At 59.0% G+C, this 21,755-nt stretch overlaps 6 protein-coding genes across 6 annotated transcripts; all 6 read right to left on the bottom strand.

The window, feature by feature from the left end:
• Nucleotides 1–634: 634 nt before the first annotated feature.
• On the bottom strand, nt 635–3,031 carry LBRM_20_0310 (conserved hypothetical protein; the record flags this gene model as incomplete). Its single annotated transcript, XM_001564268.1, has 1 exon — nt 635–3,031. The coding sequence occupies one exon, from the start codon at nt 3,029–3,031 to the stop codon at nt 635–637; it is 2,397 nt and encodes a 798-aa protein (XP_001564318.1).
• A 1,122-nt stretch (nt 3,032–4,153) lies between these two features.
• Nucleotides 4,154–5,956, bottom strand: LBRM_20_0300 (putative deoxyhypusine synthase; the record flags this gene model as incomplete). The annotated part of the gene is made up of 1 exon (XM_001564267.1): nt 4,154–5,956. The coding sequence occupies one exon, from the start codon at nt 5,954–5,956 to the stop codon at nt 4,154–4,156; it is 1,803 nt and encodes a 600-aa protein (XP_001564317.1).
• A 1,998-nt stretch (nt 5,957–7,954) lies between these two features.
• LBRM_20_0290 (putative calpain-like cysteine peptidase) lies at nt 7,955–12,628 on the bottom strand (the record flags this gene model as incomplete). Its single annotated transcript, XM_001564266.2, has 1 exon — nt 7,955–12,628. The coding sequence occupies one exon, from the start codon at nt 12,626–12,628 to the stop codon at nt 7,955–7,957; it is 4,674 nt and encodes a 1,557-aa protein (XP_001564316.2).
• A 2,523-nt stretch (nt 12,629–15,151) lies between these two features.
• LBRM_20_0280 (conserved hypothetical protein) lies at nt 15,152–17,536 on the bottom strand (the record flags this gene model as incomplete). Its single annotated transcript, XM_001564265.2, has 1 exon — nt 15,152–17,536. The coding sequence occupies one exon, from the start codon at nt 17,534–17,536 to the stop codon at nt 15,152–15,154; it is 2,385 nt and encodes a 794-aa protein (XP_001564315.2).
• A 902-nt stretch (nt 17,537–18,438) lies between these two features.
• LBRM_20_0270 (conserved hypothetical protein) lies at nt 18,439–18,711 on the bottom strand (the record flags this gene model as incomplete). Its single annotated transcript, XM_001564264.1, has 1 exon — nt 18,439–18,711. The coding sequence occupies one exon, from the start codon at nt 18,709–18,711 to the stop codon at nt 18,439–18,441; it is 273 nt and encodes a 90-aa protein (XP_001564314.1).
• Nucleotides 18,712–20,225: 1,514 nt separating this feature from the next.
• On the bottom strand, nt 20,226–21,377 carry LBRM_20_0260 (conserved hypothetical protein; the record flags this gene model as incomplete). The annotated part of the gene is made up of 1 exon (XM_001564263.1): nt 20,226–21,377. The coding sequence occupies one exon, from the start codon at nt 21,375–21,377 to the stop codon at nt 20,226–20,228; it is 1,152 nt and encodes a 383-aa protein (XP_001564313.1).
• Between the last annotated feature and the right edge of the window lie 378 nt (nt 21,378–21,755).

The raw sequence follows: 21,755 nt of genomic DNA, 5'->3' as shown, positions 1-21,755 counted from the left end.
TGAACCAGAGGTCTGCTCAGATGTAAACAGAGAGCGAAAAAAAAAAAAACAGTGACCACCAGGGACTCTTCGTCTCCTTCGCCCATCCACCCGCCTCACGTCACACGTCGGCGCTGGTGCGGGCAACCACACCCAACAGGAGGCGGTAGAACAGGGCGAGAAGTGCACGAGTTGGAGACGGAGATGCAGCAGCAAACGTGCGAGCACGCTCAGGTGTAGTGAGAGTGTCTGCACTACTGCAGGAAGAGAGAGAAGGGGCAATAAGCAGATGCACAACCACACGACTGTAGAGGGCACGTTAAAGCTGCACAACGCCTCTCTCCGCACACCCAGTCGCCCAGGCTCGGAATTAGCTCACAACAGAGGGCCTCAAAGCTCCGAGTCGCTTTCCATACCCACACACCAACAAAGAACAACGCGGGTGCGAACGCAACACTCAGAGCGGAAAAAGGAACAGCAAAATAGCATAATTAAGCCAGACAGAGACAATCGGGGAGAGCGGAGGAAACAATAACGAAGGGGAGGCCCTCCACAAACGTGCGTGCGCAGGCAGAGAGGGAGAAAGAGGGACCGGTCGTCTGCCGTGCCGCACATTGTTTCAGCTGCGCAGACGAGCACCTGCGGAGCGGCGCGTCTAAAAGACGTCCGCCGCGTCCAGCAAGTTCACTGAGCTCAGCCGCGCCGTCAAGCCCGCGATGGTCTCGCACTCAATACACATCTTCTCCAAGAGCGCCCCGCTCAGTTTATTCGAGCCGGCGTTAAACGCTCGAAGCGCCGCAAGCAGGGCCGTACGCTGTGGAGTGGAGAGATGCCGTCGACTGCCACCATCCACCGTTTCATCAGCGAGCTCGATAGCGTAGTAATGTTCGACCATCTGGGTTGCACACTCTTCATCGAGCATGCCCATGTCCAACGTCACATCCATCATGGTTGAGGACCTGATGAACGGATGGATCCTCTCTGGATGATTCGTGGTGAAGACGGCAATGAAGGAGTCTGGCAGATTGAAGCCGTTGAAGAGGTCCATGAAGCGCTCTATCGTAAGATGGTCTCGGGCGAGCTGCTCGTACACGTCATTGTTTAGGAGAAACATGTCACGGCCGTCTGAGCCGCTGTCGTCATCAAAGTCCTCGTGACTGTTGAGCGCATCGCCAGTTCTTGAGCCTGCAGAGGAAGAGGGTGAGGCCACCTGCGATTTCTCGTCATCACTGTCATCGCTGCCTGTAACCTCATCGCCAGAGAGCTTCTCCGTCTTCAACAGACTACACTCCTCCGCCAGTTTCTTCCTCTGGTCTTGCACCTTCATCAGCACCTCCCAGGCGTCACCGATCGCGTCAAAGTCTTCGAAAACGTACACGGACTGATGTGGGGAGACACTGAGAAAGGCTGTGCCCCTGCTGCAGGTTTGTCCGCCTTGTTTGACTTCCATAGTGAAGGGCTTCAATATTTTCTGCAGCTCGTCCGTGGTGAGGATCTCGCTCATGGAGACTACCACGAGGTTGCGACGCAGATGCCGCGCTAGAGCCTTCACAAACGACGTCTTACCGGTGCCAGGCGCTCCGTGCAAGAAGAAAGTAAGGCGAGGCACCACTCCCGGCACACCGAAGCAGCCGCGCTCCTCCACAAAGTCGTCGATAATCGACAACACGCGTGCCTTTTCACGAAAGAAGAGCGAGTTGAACGTTTTGCCGCGCGACCCGCTTGACGGTGCAGCGCTGCGGAGGCCCACGTGACCACCTGCCAGCGTTGTCATCAGTCTCGGCACAGTGGCGCTCTCGCTTGCTGTTGTTCTCACCTCCGCCGCCGACGATGCGGAACTGACAACCGCCGTGCTCGTCGCTTCCTCGCTGGCCGGTGCCGCGCTGTCCAGAACGTAATACTTTCCCGAGAAGTCAACATCTGAGTCTGAAATGTTCGTTTTCAGTGCTTTGGCACCAATCTTGGCGAAGTTAGCCATCCGCGTCGACGGATAGATCGCCATGAGCGCCGTTCTCTTGGTATGCGCCATGTGCCCCAGGTACCACGCGTGAACACGACCCAGGAAGGCCTCGATCACGTCATCGGCCGACCTCGATACGTCATACTCGCGAACACCGCCTGGTGTATTGTTGCTGTTACACAGAGCACGTGAATGCTCGTGCGGGAGCGGACGACGATACTCGAGAACAATGATGCGCTCCTCAGGCGCATGCTGGGAGTCATTAAAACAAGTCGAATCCGACTGTCTGCCGTAGTCATCACTACCGTTCTTCCCGCGGACTTGATTGTTCTGCGCAGCGGGGCCAAAGGGTCCCTCCTCGGAGGTGACCTCATCTGCTCTACCATCCACACACGGCTCAGGATGCTCATCCATATGCTCTGTGTACTTGCGCATGCTGTAGAATAGGTACTGGTTCAGCTTGTCTACTTGGTTGAGTGCGCCTGCCACGGCGCTGGGCCGTCTACCACTTTTTGCACGCTCAGAGTTCGGCTCGCGCTCATCTGCAGGCCACCCATTTTCGCTGCTGTCGCCGCCTGTGACGTATTTGTTAGGGAGAGACCGCACGAACAGTCCCGGCTCCACTTGGATGGAATGCCCAGAGCTCGGGACAACGGAGAGTTCCATGCAAGAGGCGATGACGCGTCCGAAGAGCGAGTGGAAACGTGTCGAATAGGGCACCCAGTCCTCCTCGAACATGTCCGACTTGTCAAAGAGAAAACAGTACTCGTAGTCTGCGGCGGCGACGGCATCGCACGCGTCGGCGCTGCACTGCATGGCGCGCACGTAGCAGTAGGAGACGTATCCCATGATGCTGCGAATCATAATGTCATCTTGTATCAAGCGATTAGGATGCACCCGCTCCATCACCGCGGCCACTTGCCTATCAAAGCACGAGGTGAGCCGCCGATAGAGAACGTTAGGCCAGGTACGGTGGAGGAAGGCGAAGGCCCGCAGGCAGAGAAATGGTACGACGACGGCAAGGAACACGCTCGCGAGGGAGGTGCTGCTCCCTGTAGCGAAGGGAGCCTCCACTCGCTCGGAAATCTCCATGTGTTATGCAGCGTGTGTGGTCGTAAATGAATCTCCGTCCTCGTGAGGTGTGCGTGGTCCTTTACAGCGAATAGGCAGGCTTGCGTCCCCCGGGGGAGGGAGCCAGGGGGGACTTGAGAGGCCTCCTGCCTCAGTGGAAAAAAAAAGAGAGAGAAGGTGAGGAAGGAAGGAAGGAAACGGAGGCAAACACAAATGAAATGGCGTGCCGTGGCGGGCATTGCGAGTGCGAGGCTTGAGCTTCGAGGGGCAGCCCAGGGAAGTATCCGAAAACAGGAGGAGGAAAGAGGAAAAGAAATAGAAGACGAGGGTGCGTGAAGGCGGCAGCCCTTTTCAGCGTTGTGCGCGGGCCGATGTTCTTCCACGTTTACGACATCCTCCCTCCTACTTCTTCCCCACCCTTTTCTCCGCACAAGAGCCCCTTCCCAAACAACAGCCCCGTGAATGCCGCCGGCGTGAGGCAGCTCTGGATGTGCCACAATCTCGGAACAAGTGATGCGCCTTGCCATCTACCGGATGAATCGAACTTGTCCTTCAAGTTCATGTGCGTCGTTCTTTTCCTGTTGCGTACTTGTTAGTTTCCCCGTGATGATATGCGTTTCAAACTTCCCGTGCGGGCAGCAGTGCTGCTGGTGCGCCGGTCTGTTGAGATGACCAACAGAGGTTTATGAACGAACAGCGGAGAAGGCGGTGGCGGGGCCCTCTTGTCGCCCATCGAGCGCGAGGGCGCAGTAGATTTTCCTTTGACGTGATATGCTGCTCACACGCGCTTGCTCGAAGTTCTGCCCCACTCCCTCCACTCATCCTGGTACGTCTACTGGTGCCGTGCCTGGGCCCTCGAGCACTGTTGATGAAGGGGTGGGCTCTGAGTTGGAACACACGAGGGCAGAGATGGGTGTGTGTGGGGGGGGTGGCGAGGGGAGGAAGAGAGGAAATGGTACGGAGGATCTGCGGAGGTGCGTGTAAAAGGGGGCACGGGTAGAGCGATGGAGCGAAACGTGACCCTGTGCTTCATGTTCCCCCGTCCGCACCCCCCCCCCCCCGCCCCCCCCCTGTTTCCTCGTAACACCCACATACGTACGACTACATTCCACACGTGCGCCAGCACACTCCGCCCATTTGCTTCTAAACGCCCTTCACCACACTGGTGAAAGTACTCTGGCGCGGTTTGCGGCGGCGCGGGCCTTGTGAAACTCCCTTCTTGCGCTGTTGCACGTCATCCTCGGCTCTGCGCTGCCGCACCGCGGGCACGAAGACCTCCGCCAACAGCAGCGGCAGGTACGTGCTGACCTCTCCATACACCTTCACGAACTCCCCCTCCATCCGCACTTTTCCCCACGAAAGTGCCTCCTCTGGTTTAGCACCGGCATCAGAACCGTCGAACTCCTGCCCATTGTTCAGGATGATAGTGAAGTCGGCGCCGTTCCGCATGAGGTTGGCATTACACACGTGATGCTTCACGACACCACCGCCGCAGATGAGAATGCCAGTCTTCTTGCTGAGCATGGCGAGTTTGTTGATCAAGTGCACGTCGCGGACGAGGTCCACCTGTAGTCGATCCACAGACAGAGGCCCGCCAACCGCCGTGTCGATTTCCGTGGTTAAAGACGAGGAGGCGTTGCGAGGTCCCTTCCACTCCGAGCTGCTGGTATTCTCGTCCACCACTACATCGCCCTTTCTGTGCTCAGGATGGGCGGCTGAGAGAGGTGGGGGCAGCAGGTAGCTCGCTATGTCTCCATCGACAAAGGAGGGACTGAACACGGGGACTTGCTGCAGGGCTGCCCAGTAGATCATCGTGGTACGCGCCCTGGCGAGTGCTTCCGCACGGTGAGGCGCCGATGCCTCACTGGTAGTATATCGCTGCGTCTCCTGCCCCTCCCCATTCGCATTTGGGGATTCTGCGGCGCCAACCGACGAGCCGCTTGTCCTGTGACATGTGCAACTCTGCAGAGCCTCTAGAGCTTCAGTAAGCATGTCAACCAGCCACAATCCGCACAACGCCCACACCTCACTGGGTGTGACGGACCACTTGCACACGTCGTTGTACTTGTCAGGAATCGGCTTCGACTCCGCAGCCGCGCGCAATCGTGCCTGGCGGACGCAAAGGCGCTGAACGAAAATATGCATGAGAGAGTCGAACAACCGAGAGTCGGGGCTCCCTTGACACGCGTACTCGACGTTGCCAAAGCGCGCCAGCTTTGCTCTCCCGGCCACCGTGCGAGTGCCGAAGGGCTTCGTCGACTTCTTGGGACTCTTGAACAGCGTAGGAGCCGCAGAGGAGACGCCGCTGCTCGACTGCCCTCGTGTTTCGCTGGCGTAGTGCTGCAAAGTGTACACCGCGCACGCGCGACGCAGGTCGTGCTCCACACCACCACCGCTCACGACAATGGCGGAGAGGAAACTGTGAGCACAAGGCATCACCTCGTCCGGGTGTGGAGGCCCACCGTACATGTCAACGTACTCCTCCTTGAGTCGTGCAAACATTAGCTGGTCGTCTGGGCAGTCTGCTGACACCGTAGCCGACGCTTCTGGCGAGCGACGAACAACGCCCTCCTGAACAAGAAACCGAACCGCCTCGCGGCAGCCAGTGCCCATGAGGTTAGCGGTCACACCCATGAACAGGTTCGGGTAGAACTGCTCTTGCCGCAACGCCCCACCGTCTTCGCCAACATCGCGCGGCACCAGCACGTACTTCCCGTCCTTCAGTTGATACACCTTGGAAGGAGGCTGCTTCCGGATCATGCGCCGGGCAATGGAGCAGGCGAGGCCGTAGTTGGTCGCCTGGAATCCCATTGTCGGGTATGACCCAATGATGTGTTGTGCCTTGTCGAAGTTCGACGTGGGGCCCTGAACGTGTGTCAGCCTCGCGACAGCCTCCGCCGAGGCAGCCGACGACACAAGCACAGCAGACTCCGCAATGCTCGCCATGCGTTCTTTCATCTCGTTTCTGTTGCCCCTGTCACCCCCTAGTTGCGTGAATGTGCGAGTGTCAGTGTGATTCGGCGTGCGAATACACGTGTGTGACTGTCCCTCGTGGGCGTCTCTGCAGAGTAAAGGGAGGGGAGAGAGTCAGGAAGGAAAATGGCAGCGTCCAAAGGCGTCGCCGACGCACAGAGAGCGAAGAGTCGACAGGGAAAACAAGAGGGGTGTACAATAGCAATGCAAGAAGAGACTCGAATGATGGTCGCCTACCGCTTGTCCGCCTGCGTTCTGGGGATCCATTCAGCTTCCTTCGTTGTCCCTATGCGCACGTGGCACGTATGTACACAAGGAGAGCAGCGGTAGGAGAGCGGAAGCGTAGATTTTACCCTGGAACCTCCACACCAATTGAGAGCTGCAAATCCACCTTTTGTTTAACAGGGTAAGGGCTAGCGCTGTACGCGCATGTGCTTCGCTTCGCTGACTCGCTCCCCCCTCTCTCCATTGAGGTTCGCCTGCCCATCGCGACTTCCTCATCCACCTCCTCAGCGCCTTCCCCTGTCCATCCTCACATGTTGCCCTTACGCTCGCCGAGCTCACCGCCCTCGATGGGTGCGGAGGAAATCGTACACGAGTCGGCCTCACATCTTTATAGAGTAAAAGAGAGAGGGGAGGGAGAACGCTCCAGGGGAGGGAGGGGGGGGGGCAGGAGGAAGGAAAGAAGAAGTCCCTTGCACAGAGCCTTGTGTTGCTGCTAGTGTTCTTCGTTTTTTTTTGGGGGGGAGGGGCTCTGGTACTGCTGCGTCCTCATCGCGTGGATGAGGACAACTCACAAGACGCAAAGAGGCTACACTAAGAATGACACAGCATGCAAACAAGCAAGCCCGATCCGCTTTCTCCTTTTCTCGCCTCTGCCGTGCACTCCACCGAGTGATATGGCTGAGCAGCACACAACGTTCAGGAACAGGAGCGTCATAGACGCGGTGATCAGGAGCCTGAAGACTCACAGACAAAACAAATAATGAAAGAGAGAACGATAGAGCAACAAAGAAAGAGCGCACCCTCTCTGCACACAGGCGTCCGCTGGCGGTGCTACGCAGAGAAACGAGGAAGAGAAGAGGCGGTAGCAGACACGAAGTGATGACTAGAAGCAAGGCACATCACCGTCTCACTCCCCTCCCAACGTGGTGTGACGCCACCGCCTGAGTTGCCCAGATACTTCGCCTTGAGGTACACAAACTCGTATGCACATCTGGGTAGGGCCATGTGCATGTACGTATGCATGGGTGAGTCTGCGGTCATCCATGGTTGGTGCGAAGGGGAAAGAGGAGAAGCACCAGTCGCCATCGTTGTGCGCTACACATACACACATGCATCAACGAGCGGACAGGACTCCGCAGCGACGCAACTTAACGTGGGCGCGCCCCTGACTGAAGAAAGAGCGGCCCGCGGGAAGAGAGACTCCGTGAAGGCGCATATCGGATGCACACGTGCGGTGGAAGAAAGAGAGGGGGAGGGGGAGGGGGAGATGAACACAAAACATAACAATACGGATGTACACACAGGCACTCACACTCGCACACCAGCGCGGTAGTTGTGTGCAGGTCTGAGCCTATCGGTCAGGGAGCACCTCTGTCAAGTGGGCAAGACCGGCAGGGAACGCGTCACACACACGAGCTCGTAGCTCTTGAACGAACGAAGAAAATCAAGCCACACGTGCACTCGACAGGGGAGTCGAAGAGAAGAGGACCTCATGCAAGCATCTGAAGAGGGGAGAGAGGCAACGTTGTCAACGAAAGAGCGAGAGGGCAAACGGAGAGAGATGCCAAGATCAAAATATTCGCACACCTGAGCCTACACGCCTACGCATGTCACGCTGTGAGGCGCCTCCCCCCCCCTCCCTGTCTTGCACCAGTGTTGCCGGCAAGGCCTCCTAACCCTTCACACAAAGAGAGACCTTCGCCCCTCCCTCCTCCTCCCCCCGCTCTTCCATCATGTCGCCGCGCATTACACACGCCTTTTACACCTATTTTCGCCAAACATCCACCCCGAAAAGAAGGTACACCCAAACCGCCTCATGGCGGCGTCGTGACTCACGCGCTCGGTGCTTGCAATAGACTGCTCGCAATGCATCTGTACCCGCCCTACTTGCGTGCTGCTCCTTCCGTCAGCTGAATCTCTCGTCGGAATCAGCTCCACGACTCTCCCTGGTACGCTGAGGGTGATGTCAAAGTCCGTCATGCTTTGGTCCTCCGTCACAACGCCACGCTTCTTTTCTGGCTTCGCCGCCGCACCGTCGGATACGGGATTAAAGCAAGGGATGATGATGTAGTCCCCCTCCGGCAGCGGCGGCAGGGACAGCACCGGCGGCTGCGCCCCCGGCGACTCCAGGCTCTGGTGCCATCGAACCCACGCCTCAATGGAGCCACCCAGCCCCATCAGAAATGCGCGGTGATTTTCATTGGTGACATTACGGCGGATAAACATCATAGTGCAGAAGATGGTGCGCAGCAGTCGCAGTCGCTGTGCTGGGCTCGACGTCAGTGCGGTACGCACGACGGCGCGCAGCCGATTAGTCGCGTGGCCAGCGTTGGACTCGGGTGAGAACGAGGTGCTCTTCGCCGGGGCCGTGTTCTGCAGGTCCACATCGATGAATAGGTCGAGCTGCGGCACCGGCGTCGCCAGCGATCGCAGCGCGCTCTCTTCAGTGAAGGGTACGGCGTGGCCCTCATCGCTGTGCACCTCGTAGCAGAAGTTCGAGGACGTGAGAACGGCGCGCACCTCCGTGTCGTGTGGGATGAGGTTGCCTTTGATGCCGATGTTGCACGCGTGCGGTGAGATCAAAAAACCGTCCGCAAACGCCTGCAGAATGACGCCGCGCATTTGATCGTTGGGGTTTGGACGAGATATGAGGAAGAAGTTCATGTTTGACTTGTCCTTGTTTTCGCGGTCAGAAAGGGCGACGTTAAAGGAAGTGTGGTAGAACTGCCGTAGACGCCGCGGGTGCCGTACAAGGATGCCGTCGCGATCCAGTAGCACCGTGTGCGGCGATACGCTGTCGATCACCGCACCGTCCAGGGACCAGGGGCCGCTGCAGAGCACGATGTTGCTGCCCTTCATAATGTTCCCCTGCACAGAGTGTGGCACATACGCCTTGTTCCCTTTCGCCACCGCGCCGCCGCAGGTTCGCACGTTGCGCTCGACCAGCGGGTCCTTCGCTTTCGTGTCCACGTCATCTCTGCTTGCTCGCCGCACCAAGAGTACTTTCATCTCAACCGTGGAGCGCGCGGGCCCAATCCTCTTCGACTGGCACATGCGCAAGGAGAAGTGCTCTGGAGTGCCAAGATGGAAGTAGTACTGCGTTCCCGTGTACAAGAGCTCATGTATGGCATCATGTTGTAGCAGCGCTATTCGTGCGCGCGACTCGGGCAGGGACCACATCCCCTGCACCGTGTGGGAGTGAATGTTGGGGTGCTCTGGGATGTCGTGCATCGTGATCGTCCGTTCCGGTGGCTTGCGTTGTGCCTCCTCCTCGAGGATATCGCTCACGTTCAGCTCTGCTGAGCTCACTTCTAGGGTTGAGAAGCCGCCGCCCATCGCCGCCTGCTTCGCCTGCTCCAGTGTGGCGTGCTGCGCGTGTATGGCGGAGATAGGGAATTTGTTTGGATTGCGCTCCAGCAGCGGGTCAAGGCAGGTGAAAAGAGTTAAGGTGTACGGGAACGCGCCCTTGCAACTGGGCGACCAGTGGCGGTCGTGCACGTCCATAACGACCACGTACTCTCGCGTGCCAGGCAGGCAGTCGAAACCGAGTGTGATGAACTCGCTGCGGTTACCCTGTGCGACTGCCAGTGGCTGCAGCCCGCGCGGCCCCTCCGTTTCGCTGACGATACGCCGCCCTTGGCAGTCTCCGAAGCAGCACGACACCCGACGACCGCGACGGTCGCGCATCGTGCACCGCATCAGCGACGGTAGCGTCGTTATCTCGTACACGCGCAACCGCACGACTGCCTCACCGCCAGAGAACTCGTCCACAGCTCTCCTGTCAAGTACGTTGATGTCGTGCGGTAGTGGGGGCTGGTCACCTGTGTGGGGGCAGAAGACCAGGAACAAGTGCGTGCATCGGTCTACAAGGTGGGAGCAGATGTGAAACTGCGGCTGCCGCACCATGTGCTGCCCAGCGTTACGCATGTCATAGACCCCGTGACAACAAAGCCGTGTGCAGTCCTCTGGCGGCTCCGACCCGCTCGGAAGGTCCCAGTACGTGAAAGGACTCCAGTTGATGCTGCAGTGATCAAAATGGGCAATTGCCTCCTCCCACGTGACGCAGAAGATACCGGCTTCGCGATGGGTGTTCATGTAGCCCAGGTCGAGCAGCTGCTCCGCCGTGAGGGAGGTCGTGAATGGTGGCTCAAACATGCGCGTCGACGGATCCTTCGTCGTGTCTCGCAGCATGATGGCACGAATAGTAGGCTCCCCGGTGCTGCTCAGTCGCTGCGTGATCATGTCGATCACGGGATACACGACTGGCGTCACAAACCGCTGCGTGCTCTGCCTCACTCGCTCCCCTGGGGTGAGGGGCAGCCGGCCAGCACACCAGTGCGCCGTGAGAGTCATCATGAGCCGACCAACGTTGTAGCCCTCCATCAGCACCGACCACATTTCGGATGGCCGCATCAGGCCATCCACGGTAGGCTCTTCGACGCCACCGGCGCGGCGGAAGCGGATCACCTCGGGTATCCATCCGCACAGCTGGAACAGCACCGCGGCGCTCTCCATAAGGGCGAGGTTGACACCGCATCCGTTAGCCTTGAGGAGCCCCTTCTCCAGCAGCGCCGGGTACAGCTCGAATGTGGCGGACGTGAGGCAACGGAAGAGTCCGCTCTCCGGCTCCACCGGCACCCGGTCGTCCACCTTCACCATCCGCACCGCCCCATTCACTATCATGGAGAGGCAGTACATGCCGCCCGCCGGGTTCACCACCGGACGGCCGAGACAGTCCTGCGGGTGGATAATGCTGCGCAGCGGACCCCAGTGGGGGAAGAGATGGTTATAATGGGCGAGGGCCTGCACACTCGCGTGGATGCCGGTGCGCCGGTAATCCACCTCCCTGAGACTGAGCGGAATGTCGCACACACGGCCGTCAAAGATGTCCAAGACGCTGGCAGCACGAATCACCGTGTGCCCGCGAATCAGCTTGCCCTCCTCGGGGAAGTGCTTGCGTGCCCCCGGCGCCAAGTGCTGCCGCATCAGTACCAGATTTCCAAACCGCGTGCCCCAGTCGTGGCCCATTTCTACGCCATAAATCGCGTAGGTACAGGAGTCCTTGAACTGCTTTGGGAAACCAGGTTTGCGGTCGAAGACGCTGGTGACGAGGTAGCCCTTCTCCTCATCATCCCATAGGTGAAGCACGTACGAGTAGTTGCCCAGCTTGATGGTGCCGCGCTTTTTGAGGAAACGCATCATTGGCACCGGGATAGCGTTGTGGTGCAGAAAGGCCGGCGTCGTCCTCACCCGCATCTGGTTCAGCAGAATCTCGTAGAGGCTCGACAATTTCGCGGATCGCCTGCTGCACGCAGTCGACTTCGTCCGTTTTGGTTTTCCAACGAACACCACTTCCCTCGGTGCCTCCATGGCCTCGCCATCGGATGGAGCGGATAAGTTCTCGCCGAGGTCATCGTCTTTTTCCATTTCGTGCACCCGCGGCTGCCGGCTTCCGTTCAGCACCTCCTTCATGAAGAGCGTATCGAGATAGGCCTTTTCCACCCCAGCCGCCCGGTAGCACATCGTCAGTTGCTCATACAATTCATCCACTGTGGCACACGTCATCTGCGCCCGTCGCGTGCGGGCAGAGATGGTCCCTTTTGACTTTAGCTTTGACCTCTCCGCCTCCTCGCGTGGGGTTGTCTCTGCCACCACGCGCGCCACACGCTCGCGCTTTCGTCGCTGGCTGCTGTCTGGGGTGGTCACATCAAGGCTGTCGTCGCACTCCCTGCTCTCATCGTAGTAAAAGGCCAAGATGTACTCGTACGCAGTGAAGCAACGCAAGTCTGCATCAGTCTCTTGTTTCGACATAGTTCTCTTCCAGAAGGCCCCGTTGTCCGTTGACTTGTCCCAGCCGAGCCCGCGCCGCAGCTCAGAGTCGCAGTGCTGGTTGCCATTCGAGTCCTCGCCCCGCTGCAGCTCAGCCGCATCTGCCTTCACAAGAATGGAGGATAGGGGTCGCCGCACCCTGCCGCAGGTCCGGATTCCCTGCTCACTTTGAAGCTGCAGTGTCTTGCGCACGTATTCCCGCACGGAGCCTTTCAGGTGCGTGGAGGTGCCGACGTGGCCAGAGGTCCTTCTAGCAGTCTCATTTGAGCTGTTCAAGCCGTTCTCGTACGCGTCATGGGTGCCTTGGCGCACCGGAGGTAGGAAAGCCTCTTTGGGGAGCCCGGGGCGCTGTACCACAACAGGAACTCCGGTATATTCAGGTCGGTCTCCCCGGACGTCGCCGTGACTGACGTCGGGCACGTTCAGCTCAGGTTCATATTTGTTGTCGCCACCGCTCATTACAGAGGAAAGCGCGCGTAGCCCACCTGTGGAGTACATACGCTCTTGGGCCTCGCTATCAGTAGTCATGGCGGGGCTACCGCCGCTGTCCGTCTGCTCTGCTACGGGGCACGCCTTTTTAGCGTTGCTCATCCTGCGGGCCCATGACACTGGTTGCCTTGCCGCCTCATGTGGGTTCTCCTCCGCGCTGCTGCTGTTGCTCCTGCGCCCATTCAGGAAATCAGAAGACGACATCATGTAGTCCGGTCTTCCACAAGCCCCAGACGACAGAGAAGGCAGAATCGTGTGCTTGGAACCGCCATCGTGTACCGACGCCATTCTGAACAAGGAGCGCTCCAGTGATGGAAAGCGGGACCCCTTCCTCAATGTCGCACACGCTCCCTCTCCGGTGTTGGTGAGCTTACCGAAGAACAGGAGCAGCAGCGACCACACGCCCCTACCAAGACTACCACCAATTTATGTCAGAAGAAACACACACACACAGCGAGAAGAAAGGAAGGAAGGGAGACAACGCAGAGACGGGTGCGCTTACACAAGTACAAGGGACGAGGAGTCCACACACACAGAGAGAGACACGGGGTGGAGCAGAAGCGGCTCAACGGCTCAAGCCAGGGAAGAGAGGAGGAGCACTGTGGCGCAGGCTCCGTCGATGGTGCGCACTTCAGACAGACAGACAGACAGAGAGAGAGGGAGACAGACACACAGACACACGCAACAACAACAACAACCCGCAAGGAAGGTACGATACAAGAGATGGTTGAAAGAGAAAAAGTGAAGAGAGAAACGAAAGGCTGAACAAAGCAGCAGTGCTCGCCTATAGGAGTACGTAGGATGAATCGATGCGTAGATGTGCATGTATGCACGGTGCTATGGGCGTGCGTGGGTGTGCGCGCCTGTCGCGGCAGCTGGCCAGGAAGGTGCGTGGCGGGTGCCAAGGATAGGTGGGGGCAATGGATGAAAAAAGAGATGAGGAGTGGGGGAGGGGGGAATAAGGATTCAAATATGATCAATCGAAGGGAGAACAGAAAAGGCGACGAATCAACACCACCCGGAACCCACGAACGGCGGCACCAAAGCAAACACACTGGCTGGCACACAGGCTGAGTTCAAACGGGAAGAGGGACGACCACCATAACTGTGGGGCCTAAGTGCAGGGGGGGGAGAGGGGAGGCTTGTAAAAATCAGCTTTACACAAGAAATGAAAGTGGACGAGAAAATAGAGAAGACGGTAGACAACAGAAAAAGCGCATCAGAGGCGCAAGGGCGCAGGCGGTGGTGACGAAGAAGAGGGCAAAGCAGAGGCCTGAACGAAGGTGCGACCGAGACTGAACAAACGCAAAGAGAAGCACCAAAACCTGCGCAGGCGCACCACACAGCCACCAGAGAAGAGCAGACGATGGGGGGGGGGGGGGGAGAAGAAAGAAAAGGAAGGGGGATGGGCGGACGGAGGAGGAAAGGCGCAACAGTGCAGACCTGTTGTACCTCCACAGCAGACGAAGGAGCAAAACAGCAAAGACGAAACGGAGTAAAAAAGAGGGGGGCAACACTGCACGCCACGCCAAAGGGGAATTTCTCTTCGAATTTCCTCCCTCTACGCGAGTGTGTGCCTGTGCGGGTGCGAACACACAAAGTGCTCGGTGAGTGTGCGCGCCGGGCCAAATCAACCGTTACGACTCCCTCCCCTCTCTCTCTCTGAGACTGCAATCAGAGACAGCGCTCCACCTGATCGACAGTGTGGCCGTTCTTCTTTGTCGTTGTTGCCTATTGGCTGGTGTGCTCTCCTATCATGGGACAGTGAACGTGCGGCTGGACTTGCTGCCCCTGACGACGACGTAGACAGATGCACACACACACACACACACAACAGGGCGTATACGCTGGTGCAAGGAGAGAGACAGCAACGGCTAGGGAGTGCGGCGAGGGTGGAGATTGGGAGAGGGTTGTGAAGAGCAGCGGCGCGATTTCCGCAGTGAGGCGCAGCCACAGCTGAGGCCAAAAGATGAAAGACCGAATGCGTGGGCAGAGGAGCGGGAACGGAGAGGGAGGCGAGAGGAGAACGATCGACACGGAAGATTTGAAAGAGGGTGAAAAGAGCGGGTGTGAGGAGGAAAGCACATGAGTGCCAAGGGGGTGTATGGGGAGGGGCGGTCCTGCGAAAAATGTTGACACCCATCGCGCGCCTCGCGCGAAACGCCGCGACGACAGTTTGATGCCCAGACGCATTTCCAAATATTCCGCAACTCGATAAGGGAGAGGGGCGACCTCAGGCGACACCCGTACAGCCCACTCAGAAGCGGCACCCTGTGGTGCACCGCGACATGCATGTGCCTACGGAAGAAAGAGAGAGGGTGCATCATACAGACCATTAGGAGGAGAGATGCGAGGGGCGGGGCACTTTACCCGCGTCTGCTAGACGTATGGAGGTCAGCCTGGGAAAAACAGCCCGCACACTCCCGGGGGTGCGAGCAGAAGTGCATCGCCTCGGAAAGCAGATAACAACACACCAGACATGTGAATATAAGGCAAAAGAAGAAGACAACTACCTCATTAACTATCAGCCTTCCGTGCCAGTCGTAATGACATACACGATGACCACATCAGTCCGCCGGTCGCTGTCTCTTTCTCTCCTTTCGCTTCCCATGAAACTCGCACTACTCAAAGGAGGTCCCTCCACGTCGGAACGTGCGGCGTGCCGTCGATCGGGGAGTACGTCGGCACGTAAAACCACGACGGCGAGTGCCACAGACCACGGCTGAAGATGAAAAAGTACATAAGTTCATAGAGGGCGAGCTCATGGAAGAGGCCATTCAGGAAACCACGTAGGTCCCGCCACGCAAGACTGTTCCACAGGTGGTGATCGCAGTGCGCGAGAGGGGCGACCACGTCCAGCTCCCGCTTGGTAGCTGCCTCTGCCAAGTCGGCCGGCGACGACGGCGGTGAGAGGCACCTCAGCTCCGTCTGTGGCGCATCATAGCACATCTCCGGCCACATCGCTCTCCAGGTGGTCATCACCACATGAAACGAGGAGTAACCCGTGTACTTAGCACTCGCTTTTGGCAGCGCCGGCGCCTGCGTCACCGCAGCAGAAGTCTCGGTGCGTGACACCTCCGTCAAGGCACTCTCCAGCTGAGCTTGCATTCTCTGATTGGCCAGCGCCTGCCGAATGTTGTGTGCCACGACAGGGACCTGAGCGTACACGGCGCCGTAACTCTTCGAAGAAGGAACACCAGCCACGTCGCCAAGCGCAAAGATGTCTGCGTAACGGCGGTGCTGCAGCGTCTCATGGTTCACGTCCATGAACGATGCCTCGTCGGCGAAGAACGCCTCCAGTTCCTTCTTTGTTTTACCCAGAAACGGATGCTTACGCAGCTGCGGCGCCGCGGCGGCCTCACCTGTACCGCGCTGCAAGGCGGGCATCACGCACTCCTCCACGTAGCGCGTGCGGTGCAGCCCGCTCTGGCGCACAAAAGACGGCGCACAGAGCGGGAGGTCCAGTACCAGTAGGCTGTATGGCACGCGCACCTCTGCGTTGTTCAGGTAATCGTAAAGCGTCGCTACGTTGGCTACGGTGTCCACAGCGGCCAAGTAGCTGTGGAAGAGAAGATGAAAGCGCTCTGGAAAGTCGCCGTTGGGCTGCTGGCACGCCAACTGCCGCTCTCGCCAGAACCTCTCGATAACCGTGTTCACCGCCCGCGGTGCCGGTCCTATCGGTTGGGGGTCAGCCGTCACCGCCGTGTACTGGCACAAGCCCAGTTTGTTGTAGTAGTGGAGAAACTTCCAAATTGTGTTGACGCTGGACACAAAGGTGCTATCATGCTGGCGGCTGCTGTAGTGCATGCACCACTTCGCTAGTGTATTCAATGGAGAAACAGTGACGGTCAAGCCGGACACACCCCGCAGCCGCTCAGCCACTTCGTCCGGGATGAGAGCGGCGCCCGCCGTTTCAGGCGAGGTGGCCGCGGCGCGCGACGTGCCATACCAGCGGGCGAGCGGCGCCGGCATAGAAAGTGGGGCTCTCGCTGCAGAAGAAGACGGCGTTGAAGGTGCTGCCGTCGGCAGCGGCGTGCACAGCGCTGGGCTGACGGTCACACCGAGTTCAAGGCTCGGCACACCGCTGCCTGACGCCGCGCGCAGTGGTGTTGTCAGCGCACGTGCCGCCTCCATCTGCAGCACAAATGAGGCAGGCGGGACCTTCACGTGCACTACGTTGCCTGAGAAGAGGTTCACGAGGCTGTCTCGCGTTGTGCCAGGGTTGACAGCGATGCGGTAGGTATCCAGCTGAGCAGGTTGGACCTGACCTACCAAACTCCCTAACGAGCGGTTCGCGCCGGCGGCGACCACCAACGCATCGTATGAAAAGACCGTTGTGCCATCCGAGAGATTGGCGCTGCCGTCTTCGTTGACCGAGACGGTCGACACCTGCGGATGGCGACTGGGCCAGTAGCGGGACAGGAGGTCGGCCCCCCAACTTGGGCGGCGCTCGCCTGCATCGTCTTCGTTAGGGGCGGCTGCAGCGATGAGCATCGCTTTGGTGCTGCGCACGTACACCTTTTTTGCATTGGGGTCGACGCGCAGCACCTCTGCAGCAACGAGGTTGGCGTCCCGGGTCACGTTCCACGCCGCAGGGGAGCGGACAACGTCCACGCCTGTCGACGTCGCGATGTCGTAGCTGCGATGACCAACATGGGCGAGGGGGACATGTCCCAAGAAGACCTGTTGCTTATCCTTCTCGATGACCGTGATTCTCAAGTCCGGCGCGGAATTGGCGAGGAGCGCCGCCAACGCGGACCCACCAGCGCCACCTCCCACGATAACAACGTGCTGCCCTTGTCGCTTGCGTAGCAGTTCCTTCTCCGACAAGCGACTACGCTGCTGCGTTTTGCGGAGAGCCAAGAAGGCTGACAAGAGCACCGCCAGCACTGCCCCGGCACCGGCCGTGCGCAGAAAACGCTGTGCGCTCTGCACCTGTAGTGGGTGCGCGTTCGGGTCCTTCTTTGGCACCCTCGGCAGGTACATCCGATGGAGTCGCGTTCGCCGCATCCGGCCGGCACCTTACCAACAGCAAAGTGCGCTGTGCGTATGTGCGTTGAGAGGGTGTGAAAAGGTGCACGTGTGCGTGCTTGCGGGAGTGTGGCGTGGAAGAGGAGGGGGAGGGTCCGAGGGCGGGGCAACTTTACCGGGCTGTCCAGCACTGCGCACGTCCGCTTCCGCCTTCGTCCCTGAGAACGAGTCGCACAGCAAAGAGGAAAGGGCAGAAATACGGAATTATGAATCGAGAGCGACTGCGATGGCGGCGTGGTCATGGGAGGGCGTGTGGGGGGGAGGGGAGGGGATGGCAGTAGCGGCGGCCCCGAGAAGGACAACGAAGAGAAACTGCTAAAAGAAGCGGTGGGGGGAGGTATACCATGGGTGCGTGGTCATGTAGCTGCGGCGAACAGAGGGGGGGGGGTCGTCCCGTCATCAACCGTTCCCCACGCACACATATACACTCGGCAGCGCCTCCCCCTTTTCCGAACCTCAGTGGAGTAGAAGCCTTGGCCCGGGCGTCACTGAAGGTGGCAAGAGAAGAATGCCAGAGAGGTGGAGGAGGAAGAGAGAGGACGTCTCCAAGCGACGCAGCCGTGAAGCAATCCCCTGACCGTTCGATGGCGTGCGCTTGCGGATGTGGTGTTTGTCACCATTTTCTGTTTGGTGGGGTGGAGGCGAGCAGATGCCTCTCACATGGCGGAACAGTGCGGAAGGGGGCTACAGTACATTCCACAGAAAAACAGAGACCAAAGGGCAGGCAGCCACCGCAAACAGGGAAACAATGCAGAGTAAGAAGGGAGGAGAAGGGAGGGGGTGAGGGGGCACCACTGTCAGAGCTGGAGAGCAGCTGTCGAAGAGGGCGAGCGTGAGCGGGGGGGGGGGGGGGTTGGAGAGGAAAAGACGGTGCGCCATCGTCACGGCTGTCGCTGGTGCAGGAACTCTTCACTCAGAAAGTACTGAGTCAGAAAGGTCACTGGGTCCTCCGGCTGGGACTGCAGTACCCTTGCTAGTCCCTCCTGCACGGCTTTGTGGATCTCTGGGTGAGCGCGCAGATACTTGGCCTGTGCTATCTGCTCAGCCCGTAGATTGGCCTTTAAGGCAGTGCACTCCTCTTCGTTGAAGACAGCTGCTGCTGCCTCCTTCAACGTCGGCTCCGCCATGAGAGCGGCAGTCGCGTGGTCAGCCATTTTGTGTGTATATGTGTGTGTGTGTGTTGGGGCGCACGCGTGGCTTTTGATAGGCGCGTATTCGCTAATCGGCTGCTCAGAGCAGAGCTGCCGTTAGGAGCAGGTGGGCACGTGCGCGCAGTGGGAAGAAGAGGTAAAATGAGGGAGAGAGAACGTAGGGAGGGGGCGATGACTGTGGAGACAGAAATAGAGAGGTGGGGACATCGGCCGCGTTGTCTGCCAGCAGCGAAGCTGCGCCCCCCCCCCCCTAGTAAATCCTCTTTCCTACATCTTTTTCGTGTTGTTTTGCGTGTGGCTCACCGTGTTGGTGCTGCCTCGCCGTCATAGGCGCTCAGAACAGAAGGCGTCTCTCACCGTGCTTAGCTCTTGTCAGTCCTCCCCCGCCTCGTCCTCTCCCTGGAGGAGACTCAAAACGTGGGCGGCTACAGAGAGTCCGGCTCGGGGGAAAAAAGAGAAGCAGCGACGGGCTGACGGAGGTGGAAAAGCGAGGAAGGCGGAGAGAGCGGAAACGGTGGCGCGAAAGCACGCCTGCCCACCGTTTGCACGCTTTGTTGTTGTTGGTTGGCTTCACTGTTACTCGTTTGTGTTGTTTTTGTTGCGCTGGTGAGCGGCAAAGGGGCGGTGAAGAAGGAGGTGGGAGTCTATAAGGGGTGGAGATACAAAGACCACAACACACATCCGTACAGTTCTGCGGGAGAGAAGGGAGGCATCGGCGCGCCCCTCAGTGCGGTTTCCATCACCCTTCATTCACACCTGCGTCTGTGTTGCTCCGCACCCTTTGGTTGAGTGACGCGTCGAAATTCTCCCCAGCCTCTGCCTTCACCTTGCGTCTCTCTCCCTCTGCTAACAAAATGAGCACATCGTTCGGCCGGGGAACAAGGGGGGAAGGGCGGCCGTGGCAGCATCAGCACAGGGAAAGGAAGGCAGACGCGACAGACTATGAGTGGGTGATGGAGGAACAGACACGATGAGTGAGGTGGGGGGTGCCGCTGTCGCGACACCAGCGCAGTAGCGAAGCGCCCCCAAAAAAAAATACGCGCATGGTGTGTACGGTGAGGAAGCGGAGAAGGCAAAGGAAAATGAGGAAATGAAGGAGGAAGGTGAGTGATTCACAACGATACAAGATCTCGGCCGGGGAGAAGCGAAGAACGGCGGTGGGAGTGAGGAGGAGAGGGGGGCCGTTGAAGAACCCGAATCTACGATGGAGGTGGTTAGTCCGTACGAAGACACGTACGGCAAAGGACAACAGTAGCAGAGGAGAGCCTTTGCCTCCCCCCTCCCCTCCCTCCCTCTCACCCTCTCACCCTCTCTCCCACCATCGACTCCGAGAAGAAGCCAAACAAAACAGCAACTGTGCACATGAACCCACGCACACACACAGCCCGAGCAGCTGCAATACAGTACAGCACACATGGCACAGTCATCCAAGAACCAAATCATCAATGGCCATAGAGAAGAAGGGCGGCACAGCCGTGGGCTATCGCGGCACCAATTCAGCCGCGCGGCCACACGCTCTACCATAGAGCAGTTGACTTGAAGGACTGAGGATAGAGTGCGCGGCCAGTGCGCCGCTCTTCAACACTGCGCTCCTGAGCCTTCCAGCGCGCTTCGGTGCGGTAACGTAGTGACGGCTTGCAAGCGTGCGGCGCGGGGCCGGGGCCGAAAATGAAATCCGACCGTTCCTGAGAAGCGCTGGTGCCGCTGCGCGCGCGCGCCCGCTTCATGGCCAGGGAGTCCAGGTCTTCCACGCAGTTGCGGTGACGGCGATCGTCTATGTGAACCAGGGTGGGCTTCGCGTAGATGTTACGTCTCTCGCCAACCGCGGGCGGCGACGGGTAGGCCTGGCCCGAGACAGCGGTGGAATCATACGGGGCCGATCCGTCGTGCAGGTGGCGGTCGCATGGTTTCACGGGTGTTTCTGGGGGAGAGGAGCTGCGGCCACGACCTGGATACAGGCGGACGTGCGAAGCACACGACAGCTGCGTGTCGGCGCGTGGCGGGCACGCCTCGCTGAGTGCGTACGGAATGGAGTTCTGGATGGCCGGGGATGGGGTGCCCAGGTCCGGCGTGCTGCGGTACTTGTTGGAGGCCTCAATGTGCGCCATCCGCGCGTCGCTGCCGTCGGCATACTCCTCTACAGCAACCCGGCGCGATATTTTCTGCTCGGTCGACACAATGCTGTAGTCGCCGTGCTGGTCCTGCAGGGCACGCATCACCTCCTCCTTATATCGTGGATGCTCACTCTTGATCTTGCGCAGTCGGGCCTCGGAGAGCTGGAAGGAGGTGTTCTGTGCGTCCGCCCGGAAGCCTGTCCTCTGCCTGGGTAGAGGCGATGGACTGTCCTGCTTCGACAGAGGCGTGTAGTAATACGATTTGAGAAACAGGTTGCACTCCGTGCCTGGTGGCTGAGCAACCGACGGCTGCTTCGTGGCATAGTAGACGTCGGCGCGCTTCTGCTGCTCGGTTGAGGTCACGTGCGCCCGACCGAGCCGCCCCTCCGCCCTCTTCGCGTCATCGCTGATGTTCGTGAATTGGTGGGGATCCAGGTGCCGCCGGCCCTGGGGGTGATGAGATGTATTCGGTAGGCCAGCTCGCATGCTGTACCGGTGCTCCGACGACAGCCGAGGGTTGACATCCGCGAGTCCGCTGTGATCCTCGCTAGGCATGATCCCTGTGCTTCCAGTCGTGAGACCGCCTCGAACTCTCGACTGCACACGCGTTTTGCACAACGTGTGCGGACGATCGTCGGAAGAGTCGAAGAACATTATCTAAGAAGAAAGCCTCAGAGTTGGGTAGTGTTGGTTGAACGTCCGTGCCGTCACATGCGGGTGTATGGTGCTCACTAGGAAGGTCTGCCTTGTCCAATAGGGAGCGCAGAAGCGGCAAAGGGGGTGTCGATGACTGCCGTACCCGAGAGGTGGCCTCGGCCGAAGAGAGAGAATAAACACAGCGCAAAGCGGAAGAATGGCGCAGAATACTGCGAGGAGGTGCACAGCGACTGGAGCATCCGCATTACCCTTCGCTGAGACACACATGGCACACAT

The sequence above is a fragment of the Leishmania braziliensis genome (genome assembly GCF_000002845.2).
Source record: "Leishmania braziliensis MHOM/BR/75/M2904 contig, possible fusion of chromosomes 20 and 34".
Classification (NCBI taxonomy): Eukaryota; Euglenozoa; class Kinetoplastea; order Trypanosomatida; family Trypanosomatidae; genus Leishmania; species Leishmania braziliensis.
Note: the sequence above shows the minus strand (reverse complement) of the source record. Positions and strands in the feature narration are given on the sequence as shown.